The sequence below is a fragment of the Rattus norvegicus genome, chromosome 15 (assembly GCF_021556685.1).
Source record: "Rattus norvegicus strain SHRSP/BbbUtx chromosome 15, alternate assembly SHRSP_T2T, whole genome shotgun sequence".
NCBI classification, from domain to species: Eukaryota; Metazoa; Chordata; class Mammalia; order Rodentia; family Muridae; genus Rattus; species Rattus norvegicus.
In genome coordinates, this window is record NC_141548.1 from 7,711,209 (window position 1) to 7,728,635 (window position 17,427).

The 17,427-nt window shown below is 46.1% G+C and overlaps 1 protein-coding gene across 6 annotated transcripts in view; it reads right to left on the bottom strand.

The window, feature by feature from the left end:
- Window positions 1–877: 877 nt before the first annotated feature.
- Window positions 878–17,427, bottom strand: part of Cd99l2 (CD99 molecule-like 2) — a 45,536-nt gene continuing 28,986 nt past the window's right edge. For 3 of the 6 annotated variants that reach the window (NM_001433497.1, XM_087584924.1, XM_087584925.1), the window contains 8 exons: window positions 14,931–15,002; window positions 14,490–14,576; window positions 12,542–12,607; window positions 6,264–6,305; window positions 5,528–5,647; window positions 5,166–5,261; window positions 4,266–4,358; window positions 878–2,419 (listed from right to left, as the gene is read on the bottom strand). In NM_001433497.1, the coding sequence (NP_001420426.1) occupies window positions 4,294–4,358; window positions 5,166–5,261; window positions 5,528–5,647; window positions 6,264–6,305; window positions 12,542–12,607; window positions 14,490–14,576; window positions 14,931–15,002 (548 nt within the window). In that variant the 3' untranslated portion in view covers window positions 878–2,419; window positions 4,266–4,293. Of the gene's footprint in view, window positions 4,359–5,165; window positions 5,262–5,527; window positions 5,648–6,263; window positions 6,306–12,541; window positions 12,608–14,489; window positions 14,577–14,930; window positions 15,003–17,427 lie in introns of all 6 variants that reach the window. The other 3 variants (NM_001433498.1, NM_001409570.2, NM_001433499.1) reach the window with 1 other exon arrangement.

A 17,427-nucleotide genomic window follows, 5' to 3' on the forward strand; every position in this document is an offset into this window, starting at 1 on the left:
TCCCATATAGAGTCTTCTTGGTCCCCAAGGGGACATTGGCTTTGGGCCAGCATGGCACTGAAGGCATGGTGGAGCTGCTCCAGGAATGTGGGCAGAGTGATTCTTGCTGATTTATTGTGTGTGCCCATTTGTTGCCGAAGCCATTTCTCGGTCCTGTGTGAGGCATCTTCTGGGGGTGCTTCCAGTTGCCCTTGCCATCACAGGTCCTCGTTCCATTTTATTGTTCCCCCATCTACTTCTGTTTCTCTTTGTCTGGGCGACCTGCAGCTGTTTAGGGGGTCACCAGGCACGAACAATCCTGGCACTCACCACAGTTTATTTGCCACCCAGCAGGACAAGAGCAGGGGGAAAGGTGTCTGATGCTGCAGCTGTGGCAGCTTCTGTGTGGTTTGGGGGTGGGGTATGCGAGGGAAGTGTCATAAGAGGGAAAGAGAGGCTGCTTGTAGTCCACTGGTCACAGGCCATCAGCTGGCCTAGAAGTGTTTGGGGGCTAGTATGGCCTTGTCTTCCTCTGTTAAGACATTCGCAGAGACTGTCGTGCACCTAAGTGGGTGCCTTGCAATGAGATAAATGGAGACACGTCTCCTGGTGTAGCAGTGTGACTCCTCCCCCTCTACCTTAGGTTCAGTCTTCCTCTGAATGCCCATCTTCCCTCAACTCCCTTGAAGGTAAAATCACTTGTGGACCTCCCCTTCTCTTCTGCCATCCCTCATGCATCATGGGCCAAATTCATGGTGCCAGTGACCTACCTCCAGTTCTCATCTGGGCTGGCCACCATCTGACTGAATGAAATTAGGGTGTGTCAACGTCTAATTAGTAATATAATCAGTGCGTTGGGGACCTTGGGTACAGTCGCACACAACCAGGACACAGGGGGTGCAGAAGAAAGGCAGAAGCAACTGCACACAGTTGCGAGCTTTATTAATCCTTATGTAGATATGAATATGCATTAATACAATTTCAATTTTGGCAAGATACCATAAGATCGTTATTCCCACGATATCAGGAACAACTGAGGCAAAAGTAAACAAAGGAATACGACTAAACAAAGGTTTCTTCTCAAAATATTCACATAACAAATTACCCCCTTCTTATTATCAAAGTATACTCCCCATTACCAAGAGAGTGTGAGAACCGCGTCCACAGAAACAGGACACAGCAGAACATAGTTTAAGGCCAAGTGAGAAAAACCTTTTCTTCTCAAGGGTGGCATTCCAGCCCCTACTTGCTCCTGTCACCAGTCCTTACTTGACCCTGCCTGGGAGCTGCATCTCCATGTCTCAACAATTCCTTCTTCTTTCTTTTGTTTTAAAAGTAACACTTTCCATAACATAGCTAAATGCCCTGGTAGGGGTTTAATCATGTAAAAATAAAGCAACATAATACATAATGCACATAATATTATGGCAAAACTAGCCCCTCCCAAGCTATGGAAAATACTTTGAAGCCAAGTTTTGGGAGCTAATCCTGTCAACTGATCAGCCAATAATTTAGCTATTTCTGCAGGGGTAGTTTCTTCTAGCTGTTTACCAAAAGATGTTCAAACATCCTATTCCAAGGCATTAATTACTTTGGTAGCACTATCATTACCTTCTTAATAGGCTTGAATTATCTTCCAATCCTGTTCTGCATAATTATACATATATTCAGTAACACAAAAAGTAGAATTCCAATCATATCTCAAATCCACATATATTTCAATAGATAACATCTTTAGACCCAACCATCCTACTGTTTATTTTAAAACATCTACTTGATGTTGAAGTCTACTATCAATTTTAGTTTGCTCTATCCACAACTCATGTGAATCTTTATGCCAGTCTTCAACAAAATGCTTTGTCTGAACAGATATTTTTAATGCGATGCTGGAAACTGCTGCCAAAGTAGCAACAGAAATAAGGCTTAAAATAGTAGCTACAATGACTCTAATCATTATTTTACTTCTCTTCAGCAGATTATTAAAAAATTCAATAATCACATTATTGAGGATCTTGAGACAAACGATGTCCCAAATTAACAGGCATCCATACATATAATTTTTGCTGAATATCATAATAGAATCTTGATTCATATTAAACTGAATAGATGAATTAATACATAAATACAAATGACAGTTAATACAAGCAAATCCATCAGTAAAATTAAATCTACCTATTAAAAACAAATATGGCAGAGGAATACAAGTAGTAACCTTTTCTTTCTTATATGTGGTAAAATTATCCTGAGAGGCAGATTGAGCAGACTCAGAAAAGCTTCCATTAGCAAACACAACTTCTTTTAATGCAGCATCAGTCTTCCACAAATGAGTTTGAAGTGCGCTGGGATCTTCCACAGAGGCCATCAATTATCAACAATGCCACCATCTCCCCATTCCATCAGCAAGGATCCATTAAGGTGTTCATTCTCCTCTCCACTCGTCCTGGTAACATTAGGCAAATCACAAGTGGTAACATTCCATTCTGATTGACCATAAGTACCCCAATGTATCCATTTGTCTTGAATAATTTTTCCAAACATGCCAAAAGCAATTCTTCCAAATGAATGGGCGATACTTTAAGTCTATGTAAGTTAATTGAGCACAAACAGAATATAGTGGCTCACTAACAAATATAATGTTACACCAATTTTGGTTTATAGACCAAGCTGTCAATCGTTGCAATGAGTCCTGGAGCCTGTAACCTTTTTTCCTGGTAATAGCCAATTTTGATAGCCCCTTTGTGAGACATGGTCTCTGTCCTAAACATAAAGGCATCTTTGAGCCAGAATAAGTAAAATTATACAAAGCTCCATCATTCTTATTCAAATAAGTCAAAGTTTTCAAGGAAATGATACAATGTGTGGAGTGGTGTATAACGCCAAATCTGTTTCCCCCCCAAGTAGCAGGCTCAAATAAAGGTGGATTAGGAATATAAGTCCAATAACTCACATCGGCCTCAGCAGAAGACACCATAAGTAAAGCACACATTGCTAAAAATAAATGCTCAGAAGTAAAGGACTTTCAACAGTTTTGTCCTTGTGAAGACCCGGTGGGCTGAGCGATGGGTTTTATGCAGAAGGGCTTTGTGCAGAAGGCACCGAGGGCATTTATTTTACAGCGTGACTGTGGGGTTCAAGGGCTTTGCGGTCACACTGGCCTCAGCGTCAGTATACACGCCCCCACTCCCCAGAGATGACCCTAGCTGCAGGTCAACAGACCGGAAATACCACGTGTGACCTAATCCTAGGAGCTGAGATGATGACCGACAACCATGGCATCCATGGCCGGGCTCTTAAGCTGCAGGAAGACAGCAGAGCGGCAGGATGGCTCAGTGGTCACGTTTCTGCTGCAGCTCAGTGGAGGCGAAGCGCAGCCTGCAGGATACACGGAGCCAATCACGTCGTCCACTGTGGGCCTCGCCCTCCAAGCGGCCAGCTCCGCTCTCACAAGTGATTTTCTGACATGGCAAACCACTGGGCCACATGGCGTAGAAATGCGCTGAGCTCCTGCCTGCAGAGTTCACTGTGGGACTCACGGGTCCAAAGAACAATGCACAGTGCAGCCCAAGGAGTGGCCTCAGATGTGGCCCTGGCGCACACACGCATGTAATACACATGTAACACGCGCACACACGTAACACACACGCATACACGCGCACACACACAAGCACGCATATGAAACACACACCAGCAGACACATATGTGTGCGTGTGTCTGTGTGTGTTATATGTGTGTGTGCCTGTGTGTGCACATGCGTGTTACATGTGTGCGTGCTTGTGTGTGTATGCCTATGTGTGTGCATGCGTTACATGTGTGTGCACGTGTGTTACATGTGTCTGTGTGTTACATGTGTGCGTGCTTGTGTGTATGCCTGTGTGTGCGTGTGTTACATGTGCATGCGCATGTTACATGTGTGTGTGTGCGTGTGTGTTACATGTGTGTGTGTGTGTGTGCGCGCGTGTGCGTTGCAGCTGTCTGATTTGTCTCAAGTGTGTTCCGAATGCACCAAGTGCCAGCTGGGCGCACTCCTCACAGCGCTTAGTGGTCAGCGCAAAAACCACAAATGTGCGCACCGCACTCGGCTGAACGGGGATCGCAGGGCTCGGCTCCGAGTCTCTCCCGAGGCCGCGCCGCACAGTGGTCAGCGCGGTCCGCACGGAAGGGCGCAGAAACCGCAACTCACACACCCCCAAGGCTGGTGCGGAAAACCAGGTGTGGGGAGAAGCTGGGGATGGGGAAGGAACCCGGGGAAAGGATGAACGGAGGACATCAGGGTGCCAAGCGCTGACCATTGAGCGAGGCCTCAGATCCCGGGCCTCAGATCCGGGGCCGCTCTGGTGCCAGGGGCTCTGTGGGCTGCGAGTGTTGTGTGGAGTCCGTCACTAGGGAGAGAAGACACGGGTGAGGAGGGTTTCCCCTCTGCCCTTCCAAAGTCCGTCAGAGGTTTAGATGTAGGCTGCATGCGCATCCCAGGCCTGCCCACTGCCCCTCACTGGCCCCCTCCCGCCCCCCGGACAGAGCTCCGGGCAAGCCAAGGAAAACCGAGGCATTAGTATGGCCAGCTGTGCAGAGAGCTGTGCCTCAATTTCTCCATCTGCAGAATGGGCGCGCTTCCGCGGAGACTCGCGGATGGCGGGATCTGAAGCCATCACAGGGGCACTAGTCCCTCCCGTGTTGGCTCTGAGAGGATGACATCTGCTTCTGGGACCACCCCCACCCCCCCGCCGTGCACTCCGCCCCGGAAGTGCTCAGGGAACCCACGGGTGGTTAACAGAAAATCTGGTTTCCTCTCTTTGGCCGTTTTCCCACCGAGAAGCTTAGAGACAGACGTGGAGCCACAGCTGTAAGCCCAGCCTTCAGGAGGCTGAAGCAGAGCATCGGGAGTTCAAGGCCACTTCTGGCTACAGGCGTGAGTTTGAGGCCAGCTGCAGTCTCAGATGCACAGCTAAGGACAAACGGACCACAGTGCAGGTCCGAAGCAAAACCCACCCCAGTCCGGGATGGGTGCGCCCAGATGTGGGTTGGCAGCAAAGAGGTGGGGTAGCCCAGGATGCGCACACAGGGGCTGAGTCATTTGTGTATATAGGAGCGGTGTCCTTTATGTATATAGGGGCCGAGTCACCTGCCTATATAGGGGCCGAGTCATTTGCGTATACAGGGGCTGCGGACTGGGATGGAAAAGCCCTCACCTGGGGGCGCCTCGCACATCGCGGCTTCCACCCGGGGCTCCTCGCACACCACAGCTTCCAGGTTTTCCCCCTTCACGTAGGCTGCGTCGAGGCCGCCTGCAAAGGGCAAAGCAAAGGAGGTCGGGTGAAATGGAGGAGCGGTCGGGACTGAGCGCTGCCCACTGAGCCCTTTGTGCAGGGCCATGGACGGGGAATCGGACAATTGGGCTCTGAGCCGTCCGTGGCACCACGCGAGTCCGGGGAGAGAGAGAGGGAAGCAAGCCTGAGGGAGCGACTGACGGACGCGGCGTTAGGAAGGGCGGGTGGATGGGCAGGGAAGCCTAGTGGTTTCTGCAGACCGTAGGTAGCACTGCTGTACTCACGCTGGACACTGAAACAGAACTTCCGATGCTGGTAGGAGAGGTAGCCGGACACCGCTCCGAGGAGGGCCGCGGCCAGGGCGCTGACCAGGCCCGCAATGGTGCCGGGGTCCGTCACTGCTCCTGCACAGAGAAGAACGGGCGGAGCTGAGCATGGGACGCTGCGGCCTCCGGGACTCCGCTGCTCCGACGTCCCCAGGTCACAGAGGACGCTCAGAGCGTCCTAACCACGTGGGTCACCTAACCTGTGGTGGGGGGGGGGTCTTCATGTCGCCTGCACTGCATGGCTGAATTTCTCTGGTGGTTTGGATGCGAACCCCGCCCCCCAAAGCCCTGGCATTGACTACTGCTGCTTTTGCTGCAGGACTGAGCAGTGGGCAGCGTCTGAGAAGGAACTGGATTCCAACAAGGGACGGGACTGCAGTGCAATGGATGCCAGGGATGGTTCTGTGCTGGGTGCTTATGCCTAGGAACCCCGAGGTGAGAGGCCTTTGCGGCCCAGGTGTCCGCCACCTCTCCACAGGTGCAAAGGACAGCAGGGTCAAGGGTCAAAGAACCACACCCTGCAGCCTGCAGGATCAAGAGCAACCCAGGTTTTATCTCCTTTTAATCACGCCTTAGCTAAGGCAACAGGAATTAACGCTCAGGGGCGGGCGGGGAAGCACAGGCCTGAGGCCAGAGGGAACCAGCATGGTTTTCCTTGTGATCCAAACAGAAATTTTGGGCCAAGGATACCCACCTGATCCAGGGTCATCCTGGCTGCCATAACCACCACCGCCACCTGGAGGAAGGACAAGAGCACTTAGTGTGTGCTGCGACCCCTGTGATCCCTATGACCCCGTGAGATGGTGAATTCCTTATGCTGAGCCCTTGTCACACACAGTGTTCTCGAAGCCCTGGCTTCAAGTCAAGTTCTTCCCTGCACTGGGGGCAGCTGCACTGAGCAGCCCTGCCTCACAAGGGTGGGAGCCAAAGTTCTCATCCGAGAGATGAGCAAGAGGCGGTTCGATGTCACAGCAAATCTTCTCCACAACTATGCCAAACACGAGCCGGAGCACAGACAAATGCAAATACGTGAGACCACATCTGACATTTTCACACTTAACAAGTTCTTAAACGTCAGAGAAAGGCAAAACAGGGGAATGTGGACAGAGGATGTCAGCCCCTTTTATAAGGGTCAGAGGACAGAGGTCATCGTGCAGAACGTTTCGTCTGATTATGGTGATACACTATCACCACATGGCAAAAGTGTAGGAGTAACACACACAGATACACACACACACATGCACACACATGCACACACAGACACACATGCACACACAGACACACACATGCACACACAGACACACACACAGATGTGCACACATGCACACACGCACACGCACACGCACGAGTGCTACTCAGCTTTAATTCTCTTACCCATCCGTACTGTATGACAAATAGGACACTGAATCAAACCGACCTACATGGCTCTAGCATCGCAATGGCTCAGATTAAAGTCGCAACCTTCATCCCTCTTTGGCTTCTGAGCTCCACTCATTTTCTCTCCGTATCGGCTGAACCCAGCCACTTTAATGGTTTGTATGTGCTCAGCCCAGGGAGTGGCACTATTAGAGGGCGTGGCCCTGTCGGAGTGGGCGTGGCCCTGTTGGAGTGGGAGTGGCCCTGCTGGAGTGGGCGTGGCCCTGTGGGTGTGGGTTGTAAGTCTCTCAGTGCTCTGCTAGCAGCCTTCAAATGAGGATGGAGAACTCTCACCTCCTCCTGCACCATCCTGCCTGGACGCTGCCCTGCTCCTGCCATGATGATGACGGACTGAACCTCTGACCCTGTAAACCCGCCCTAGTCACAGGTTGTCCCTGTGAGAGCAGCCTCGGTCACTCTCTCTCCGCAGCAGTAAAACCCTAAGTAAGTCAGAAGTTGATACCAAGGCCTGGGTATTACTGATAAGCCTGACCATACTTTTGTTTGGAAGAACGTGAATTTTGGGACTTTGGATTTGGAAAGCCATGAAATGGTTTGAGTGGGGCCCAGTGAGCCATCCTGGCAGGAAGACGTTGTGGCTGTGAGTGAATTTAACTGCAGAGACCTGGCCCAGGAGGCTTCAGGGAGAATAATTTCAGTGTGTGGCCTGGAGATTGTTTCTGTGGTGTTTTGGTGAAGAATGTGGCTGCTCTTTGCCCCCGTCTGAAGAGTCCGCCTGAGGCTAAGGTGAAGACTCAGATTCATTGCACCAACAAAGGACGTCTCAGAAAATCCCAGCAGAGACTGTGTTCTCTGGTTAAGTCTCAGGAGGAGAATTTTGGGCAAGTGCAGCGAGATTAGTAAAGAGACAATATATAAATATTGCTCGGGTATTAAAGGGGCACCCACGAGTGAAACGGAGCCATGTCTGGACCCAGCACAGAGACCCTAGCAGATGCTGAGCAGATGCCAATGCCCACATGTACTCAAGACAGCTAAAAACTATGCCTGTGTGAAATCTTCTATACGCCCATAGACAGACGTTCACAGCAGCACAGTTCTCTCATGACGGCCTTCGGTCTGGCAGTCCATCCACTGACAAATAGCAAAGTAAAATGTTTGGTAATATATGGAAAAGGGCTCGGTGATATAAATTATTATAAAACGATGAGGAGAAACTGGGCTTGAACATGAGATCACGATGTATACCGGCTTTCTAAAAACACGTGTATTCAAAGACATGAAACTGTGACCAGGACAAATGCCCTGTTCTGATTGAATTTGCAAAGATTACAAAACTATGATGCTTGCCTGATTGAGGTTACAGGGACCTTGTCGCTATAGCAACTACCTTTACTTGGATGGACCCCATAGAATAAGAGGAATTACTTCAGTGAGGAAGTTGTGCTCAGTGGTTTGAATAAATCTTGTCCCCACGGAAACTTGTGGTAAAAAGCATGATGCTTCTGTTTGGTGCCACGAGAACAGGCTGTGTTGTCTTATGGGTCTGTGCCCATTTGCCCTTTTGTTTTTCTGCCATGTTAGGGTGCAACGTGAGTCCTTCACCAGATATAGCCACCCATCTTGGTCACCCGGCTCCCAGAACTTGGAGGTAAATAAACGTCTTTCCTTTATTAATGTTACTATTAATTATTAATTATTATTTATTATTCTTATAGGGAAAGACAATGGGTTAAGAAATTGTGAATAAGCTCTGTTGTTAACAGAGGTGTCAGACCTCCAGCATCTCAGATACAAAGACCACAATGCACACACACACACACACTCACACACACACATACACACACACTCACACACACTCTCACACACACTCACACCCACACACACTCACACACACATACACACTCACTCACATACTCTCACACACACTCACACCCACACACACTCACACACACACTCTCACACCCACACACACTCACTCACACACACATACACACACAAACTCTCACACACACTCTCACACACACTCTCTCACACACACACACTCACACATACACTCACATACTCACTCACACACACATACACACACACACAAACTCTCACACACACACTCTCATACAGACACACACACACACACACACACACACACACACACGTCAGCCTCGAGTCTTGCAAAGCCACTTCTTCCTGGGAAAAGCAGAGACACAAGGTGTGAGTCTGCCCCTCTCTGAGGGCCACCCAGCTTGTGGCTCCCAGCGAGTGCCTGACACATCTGGTTGTCAAGGACACAGAGAATCGTGGGACAGTGGAGTGATTATGTCGACAACTGCTGAGGATATTGTGAATGTCCCAGGCTTCCAGCAAGACACAGCAAGGGCCTTTAAATATTCTTAAAATGTGCTTTTATTGTCTCAAAAAAATAGCAAGAGAGGTACAGTGTTTTTAAAGTCAATAAACAAAGCCATGCCTGGTGGCGCCACCCTTGAACCTAGAGGGCTAAGTCAGATAGCTTGTGACATCCAGGCAAGCTGGGGCTGTAAAGTAAAACCCTGCCAAGAAAAAAAGTAATAAGAAAGGAAAAAAGTAATAAAAAGGGGGAGAATATTGCTGTAAAAAAATTATAATTACTAAAGAAAAGTAATAAAAAGGGGGAAATTATTGCTGCAAAAAAACTTATAATTGCTAAATAAGATCAAACAGAAAAATTACTCCAAAATGTACTGTCTGGGCTAACAACCAGGGAATACAGTATTCCTGCTGTTGCAAAATCTCTCACAGCCATGTTCGTCCATTTCCTACCACAAAACTGAGACTACTCTGTAGGTAACGCGTTGTTATCTACATCAAAACACCCAATGTTATACATGAAGAACAGCTCAACAACTTCCCTATGTTCCTGCCGCACTCCCTGATCTGTTGGAACAACTATGGGTGTCTGATGTGTCTCCTCACCATAGACAGTGAGACCATCAGGCAAAGTATTTCCCCATGTTAAAGCCAGAAATACTGTGGAAACAACTCCAAAGAAACCTCTTTGGACCTTCTCTCGTCCACACTACGAAAAGAACAAGACCATTTGCAAAAAATGGCAACAGTGTGAGTCCTGAAAGGTCACAGGAGGAGGAAGAACGGAGGGTTTGCAAGCCACTCACTTCAAGAAATGCTGGAGGACTCAGGTACACACTCGCAGTGTATCAATAATGTTGTCTTGAGGAAAAAATACACAACGGATAATATATTACTTGACAAATCCACGCCAGAACGACTGAAGCTACGTCGTAAAGACTCGAGTGGAGGAAGTTTGCTAATTGAGTTTACAATGTATGGAAATTATGTGATGCTCCCTTCCCTCCCCATCATGAGCTTGTTTTTGGGTGGAAGGGACTGTGTCTGTGAATGTCACCTGTGTTCCTGTGTCGCCCTTTGATCTTCTTTTCTGACGCCTACGGTGATGGGTGATGGAGGGAGTGACCGTAGCCAACAATTAATTATTCTTTACAAGACAAGCTCCAACGTAAGCCCAATTAAAGAATTTCCCGACACCTCTTCCTTGCTAAAACAAATGCGTTTAATGAAGAGAAGTCCCCGGCCTGTCATTCAGGCTTTCGTTCCGGTGCACACTTACAGAGGTAACCACTGCCCTTCTCTCCCCATCTGGAAATACCAATTGTCACCCGGAATAATTGGCTCGTTTGCTGGGTTTGCCCTTTAAATGCTCCGTGTCCTCATGACCCCTGGAAGTTTCACTTAGAGGCCTTTATGGCTTTTTCCTCACGATGACACTGTCTGGAAAGGTGTTTCTGGGGACAAACATGACTGCGGGACATTGTAAGCAACAGAGAACACCGTTCCCATGTGCAAGGAGCAGCGCTTGCAAGAACGAAGCAAATGCTCAACTTCAGCCTGGACTGGGGAAGAGGGGTCTTGATGGACTCACAGCTTGAATTCTTCGGACCCTGCTACAATTTCTCTGTCATAACACGGAATAGTAAACAAAGGGTCTCGAACATCACAACTTATCATTCCAACATCTTGTCATAAGCGAGTATGTCAAAGGTCACAATTGTGGCATGTGACACCTATGGGTTCCAAAAGAAACTTGCTTCGCCACACAAGACTCATACTTCTCACCCCATCCAAGCTTAAGGTCCGATCTGACAGATGTGTGAAGAAAGGTTTCAGTCATGAGCAGCTGTGCGAACTGCAAACATGAGGCTTGGGAAGGACATGACTGTTCAAGGGTCAGCATGCAGAAGAAATTTTATGATAATCTCTCCCTGGCTGTGTTAATGGCTATTGAAATCTACACATGTGACAAAATTTCACACACACACACATACATACACATATACACACACACATACACACAGACAGACACACAGACAGTCACACACACACAAACACACACACACATACATACAGACACATAGGGCTCCCCCCCCCACAGACACAAACATAGACATATACACATACACACACACACACACACACACACACACACACACACACACAAAATGAGATCTAACATAATTTCCAAAATGTCAATAGGTGACTTTATTGCACAGATAACAACTTCCGATTTAGAACGACCCGCTCTAAGGTTCTACAATGGTGGCTCCTTGGGCGAGGCCAGATGAAGATTACCGAGGAGTTTTCCTGAACCATTTTAAAAATCTGACCAGTGCTACATTATTTTTTTTTTTTAATATAAAGGGCTTTTGTTTTTTTCAGTTGGTTGTTTTCGTTTTGTGTTTTGTTTTGTGTGTCAGACTGGATCGAAACTTCTAGACAGTCTGACCCTGTGGTTTAATTTTCCTACACATTTAAACACAGTTAAACCTCAGGGATGGTTACCTTGAAATTCTGTTGCAAAGTAGCAAAGCTCCCGTGATCTTTAAGGTAAGAATGTATTCTGTCGGCCGATAAATAGTACTTGGGGCTCCGACCGGGCAAGGAACGATGTGGGACTTTTGGTCTTTTTTTTTTTCTTTAATTTTTCATTAGATAATGTTTTTATAAATTGTTTTTATTGATTTTTCTTTTATTTAAATTTTTTATTAGATATATTTCTTTACTCACATTTCAGATGTTATTCCCCTTCCCACCTTCCTGTCCATCAGCTCCTGTCCCCTCCCCTTCCCTCCCCCAACTTTTTGTCTTTTTAATTGAAAATAGATTCTTCGCTCAGGAGATACACCCCAAGGAGAGTTTCCACTTCCTGGGATCCAATAGGAGGGAAGTGTAAATCTTCCTGGGAAGGGGAAATGGAATCCAAAGGAATTTTGTAAACATCTGATTTGCTAGGGGCTTCTTTAAAATGTGTGCCATGTTAAGTTTGAACCCTCGCACTGCATGGAAAACTGGCTTACGAGGTGCACCTAGGTAGTGGGGACACCAGCTCAGGCTTAAAGAGCAACAGAGCAAATGGGTAGCATCTCAGGATGGCTCACAAATGAGCCCCCACCCACAAGAGTGAGAGCCCACTGCACATGACAGGTGCACATGTCGAAGCCTGATTTGCCAGAGGCTGAGAGTGACATGTTTACCTGGCGGCCGGATGGTTAGCATTTTAAGGAGACAAAGCAACATTCCTACCTTTATTCTTGTCAGGTTTGTATCCCCCGCCTCCCAAGATGTCTTCGAGATCCTTGTCTGACAAACCTACAGAAAAACCACACATTTCAGTGTCAAAAAAAAAAAAAAATCTCAGCAGCAAACATTTGGATTAGTCAAAGTTGTCCATGACACACGAGTGTTCCTCATGGTATTGAGAGTGTGGTTCAGTGGCACAGCAGATGTAAGGTCTCAGAACTACGCCTTGTGCTCACACTAAGGATTGATGGGGGTGGGGAGGATGTTGAGGGAAATGAACAAGGAAGAAAGGGGGTAGGCAAAATTTCAACCGGCCCCTCAGACAGCTCATTGCCGATGTATATGTTCTGTAGAACGTCCAATCATCTTGAGTGTTTGTGTGACCACAGAGATAAGAAATACAGTCCTATAATTAAGTTCAGATGAGACGCCATCCCCCTGTCTCGATGGCAGCTCTGAGGCTCTGACTCTATAGAAGACTCAGCTTCTTAAATGAACCAAGGAAATTAATGCCTTTCTGCAAGAATAAGTCTCAACTTTCTCACAATCTGTGACACAATCACAGATGACCAATACGAGAAGCAGAATCATTATTAACCATAGTTCAGTGATTAAGTTCACATCTTCCTGAATGTCCTATGCTCTGTGTGCAAAGTGTGCTTAAAGCTGTCCCGCTGTATTCCAGAAGACTGGGGGGTGATTCGCTAAGGCCCCTGGCGTCACTGTTCCTTCTCTTACTTGGCTTTGTCTGCTTTGTGTCGTGAGACCACTTTTGCTGGGCAGAATGAATGTCGTACCAAGTAGATGATTTGGGAAGCATTTCTTAAAACTGGATGAAATGAATCCGTCAGTCCAGGACAGCCACTGATGGTGCTTGTCGACAAGATTTCGGGTGAAGCCTTTGTAAGCTACCGTGAGTCTTTTCCAGTGGTATGGGTGGTGTTAGCAGCAAGTTAGATTTTTTTATTATAGCACGCAGCATTACACTGAACTTTTATAAACTATAAGAGAACAAGGTTTTCCAAAAGACTAACCTGCAATGCTAGAAAACAACAAATGGGCACAAGTCCATTGAACGGGTGTTGCAGTTCAAACATGAAATGTCCCTATAGGCTCATGTGCTGGGACTCTTGAGGCCTGCTTTTGGAAATACATCACTGGAAGGTGACACCAGGGTTTTACTAGCCCACTTCCTGTCTCCGTCTCTGCACTTCCTGCGTGTGGATACAACGCGAGCAGCGGAGTCCTAGCGGGGCCTCATTGCTTCTGAAATGATAAGCAGAAAGAATCCTTCCTCTTCTCTTCGCTTGCTAGGTCCTTGGTCAGGGCAGCCAGAAAAGTAATGAAGGGGAACTAAGTGATGAAAGATTACTAAACACTTTCTAAAATGTATTATTCATTTATATGTCTGTTTTAAACCCTTTTGAATTTAATTGTATTTAAGTGTGTGTGTGTGTGTGTGTGTGTGTGTGTGTGTGTGTGTGTGTGTGTGTAGGTCAGAGGACAGCTTTCAAGCTGCATATCTCAATATGAGAATCCAGGTATCTCCTAGCAAGATTGACATTCTAGAAATTTCTAAGAAGTATAAAATAATGACACTCTCTGACAAATTGTTTTTATCTCGACATACAGACTCATACAATGTGCTATTTATATGTATTGGTTTAGTATTATAATTTTATACTAATGCTGATTTTTTAAAAAAATTAAATATACAGATGATAAACATAGATCGATATAAAACACACAGACAAAAGTTATTGAGATACCCAATAATTCGGAGAATCCCAAGACCAAAATCTATCAGTACTACTGTTGTGGGATTTTGCTACCGCTCAACATGGCCCAGATCTACAGTGCTCTGGATGTCTTAGAACGCCATTGCAGGTATAAGACAATCGATACCAGGAACTATAGCACTGGCCTGTGATGTCAAGCATTTAGAACTTACCTCCTCCTTCTCCTGTACTTGGCTTTTTGGGGCCATCTAGATCATTCCGATCATCCAAGGCGTCTTCCAAGTCAAACCCATCAAGTTCTGGGGACCACAGAACAAAAGAAATAATCACTGCTGTACTGGGTAGTTTTTATGTCGGCATGAGCTAGAGCCATCCACAAGGAGGGAACCGTGTTTGAGAAAAGGCCTCCATAAGCTCAGGCTGTTAGGCATTTTCTCAGTGATCGATCAGTGGGGAAGGACATGATACACCGTGGAAGGTACCATCCCTACGCTGGTGGTCATAAGCCAAATAAAATAAATCCTTTCTTTTCCAAGTTGTTTTTGATTGTGGTATTTAATTATCACCTTAGAAATGCAAACTAGGATACCCTGAAACAGGTAGCTGATGTGGAAAATCCTTCCTTCCTTTTTTCCTCTGAGAGCTTGTCTTACCCAGAGGATTTGACGGTGCTCTAGTTGTTCCTGGCCTTTTCGTTGTAGTAGTGGTCATGTGGTCCCATCTCTCTGAAAGTGGGAGGGAAAACAGCAATACAAAATAAATAATAATAAAATGTTTACCTACATCATAGTTTAAGGAAGTCATACCGTGACTAGCCCATCGTTAGTACTTATTAAAGCTCCTATACAACCTCATGACTACCCAGAAAAAGACGGCAAAGAGATAGAAAAGGTTTAAGTGAGGGAGATTCTAACCATTCTTCTTCATAGGTTGGGGACCGAGAGACAAACGAAGCCCCACATCTCACCACTTGACCAGAGCTAGAACATGAGCCCAGATCTGCTGCCCACATGGGGTAGGGAATTCTAGATGATCCCCGAGACCTTTGAGCTATGGTTTCCTCCACTGTTAGAGCAAGAACTGAACAGCAGATTACGATGCCCAGAGATGAATGAGCTGGCGATGTCTGTAATGTGCAGAGAATTGTTTTATAAGCTAGCATTTATGTGATGTACAGAGAACTGCTTTACAAACTGAAAGTGGTTAAAGAAGCAAATTTGACCATCATGCTATACCGTACATTAAAATCAACTAAAAGTGGATCAAAGATCTAAAAAGCTAGTTTCTAAACACTCAGCAGAAAACATTTTGGAAAATATATATATCCGGTTCCTGTCAGCCTGCACTTCTTTGCTTCATCCATCTTATCTAGTTTGGTGGCTGTATATGTATGGGCCACATGTGGGGTAGGCTCTGAATGGCCGTTCCTTCAGTCTCTGCTCTAAACTTTGCCTCCCTATCCCCACCTAAGGGTACTTTTGTTCCCCTTTTAAAGAAGGAGTGGAGCATCCGCATTTTGGTCATCCTTCTTGAGTTTCATGTGATCTATGGCGATGCACACTTTTAATCACAGCACTCCGAGGGACAGAGGCAAGAGGATCTCTGAAATTTGAAAACAGCCTGGTCCACAGAGTGAGTTCCAGGACAGCCAAGAGAAACCCTGCATTAAAGAAACAACAACAAAAACAAAAAGAGAAAGAAATGAAAAGAAAAAGCAACAAGGATTTCCAAACAACTCACTTGTAACTTTACTGAACAACAAACAAATGGGTGTTGTAGTCAAACGTGAAATGACCCTATAGGCTCACGTATTGGGAATACGTCACTGGAAGGTGAATTGTGAGTTTTACTAGTCCACTTCCTGTCTCTGTCTCTGTGCTTCCTGCGTGTCACTCCAACCTGAGCAGTGGGGTCACATGGGGCCAGGTTAAGAGTAAAGGAGAACTACTGTGGCATTTTGTAAGTGATGGATTGGACGCTGCCTTGTCATCACTATTATATGTCGATGCTACTGAACTCATTTCAGCAGTGTCTCAGAAAGCAAAGATTTAAAGCAGAGGTGAGGGAAATTACTGTAAACGTAAAGTAAACCTAAAGGTATAAAGCCAAGAGGATCCAAATAAAGACACACACCAGAAAACACACCAGATAGGCAACATCAGCTCCCACACTCTCTATGTTCAATGCAAGCCTACAGAAGTCCCACTGATTGTTTCTTTCCAGAAACAGGCAAATTTGATCTAAACTTTTTGGGTAATGCAGAAGCTGAGATTGTCTTTTTTTAAACCTTAAAAAGAATAAAGTGTGATGAATCACTCTACCTAATATTTCATAGTTAACATTTATCAAAGATGTGGCAGACAGATACAGGCAACAGAACAGAATGAAGAGCTCAAAAGACCTCAGATCTGCTCAAGTGATTTTTTTATACATATGCAAAGGAACTCAGGGGAGAAAGAAATCTTTTCAGCAAAAGGTGCTGGAATAATTAAACTTCTAAAACAAAAAGCAATGGGTTTCATTTTATATAAAACTAACTGCAAATGGATAGGTTCTATTTGCTTAAATAGTAAACCATTAAATTTTCAGAAAGAAGTGTTTCAGAATTGAATGCTTAGTAAAGAGCTCAGATATTCGACAACAGAAACACGGCCCATAAGAGGAAAAGTTGTTACGAACCTGGAAAGAGCAGGCCACCTGGTGCACTGCCAGGATCCAGGAAGCTGAGGTGGGAGGACCTGGCATTTGAGATCCAGCTAGGACTGCTTGCTAAGATAGTAAGATTCAGTCTCAAAAGAGGGAGGAAGAGGAAGAAGTGTCACAGGAATAGGATGTGTAGAAAGGAGGGAGGACAAAGAATTCTAGACAAGAAAACCATCAGGAAGCTTTAATGGAGCTAAGGTTCTTATGGGCTGGTGGGGTAGCTCAGAAGCAAGCATGCATTTACGTAGAGGTCCTAGGTTTTTCCTCAGAACAAACGGGGAAATACAAGGGGGAGGAGAGGAAAGAAAGGAAATCTGGAGTTGGCTTTTTGAGAAAAGAAAACAAGATTCAAAACTTGTTCTAATAACTCAAAATTATAAATGGGAGAGGAGGCATTGCAACTAATACTAAACAGGTACAAAGGAAACTACAATGGACAATGTATTC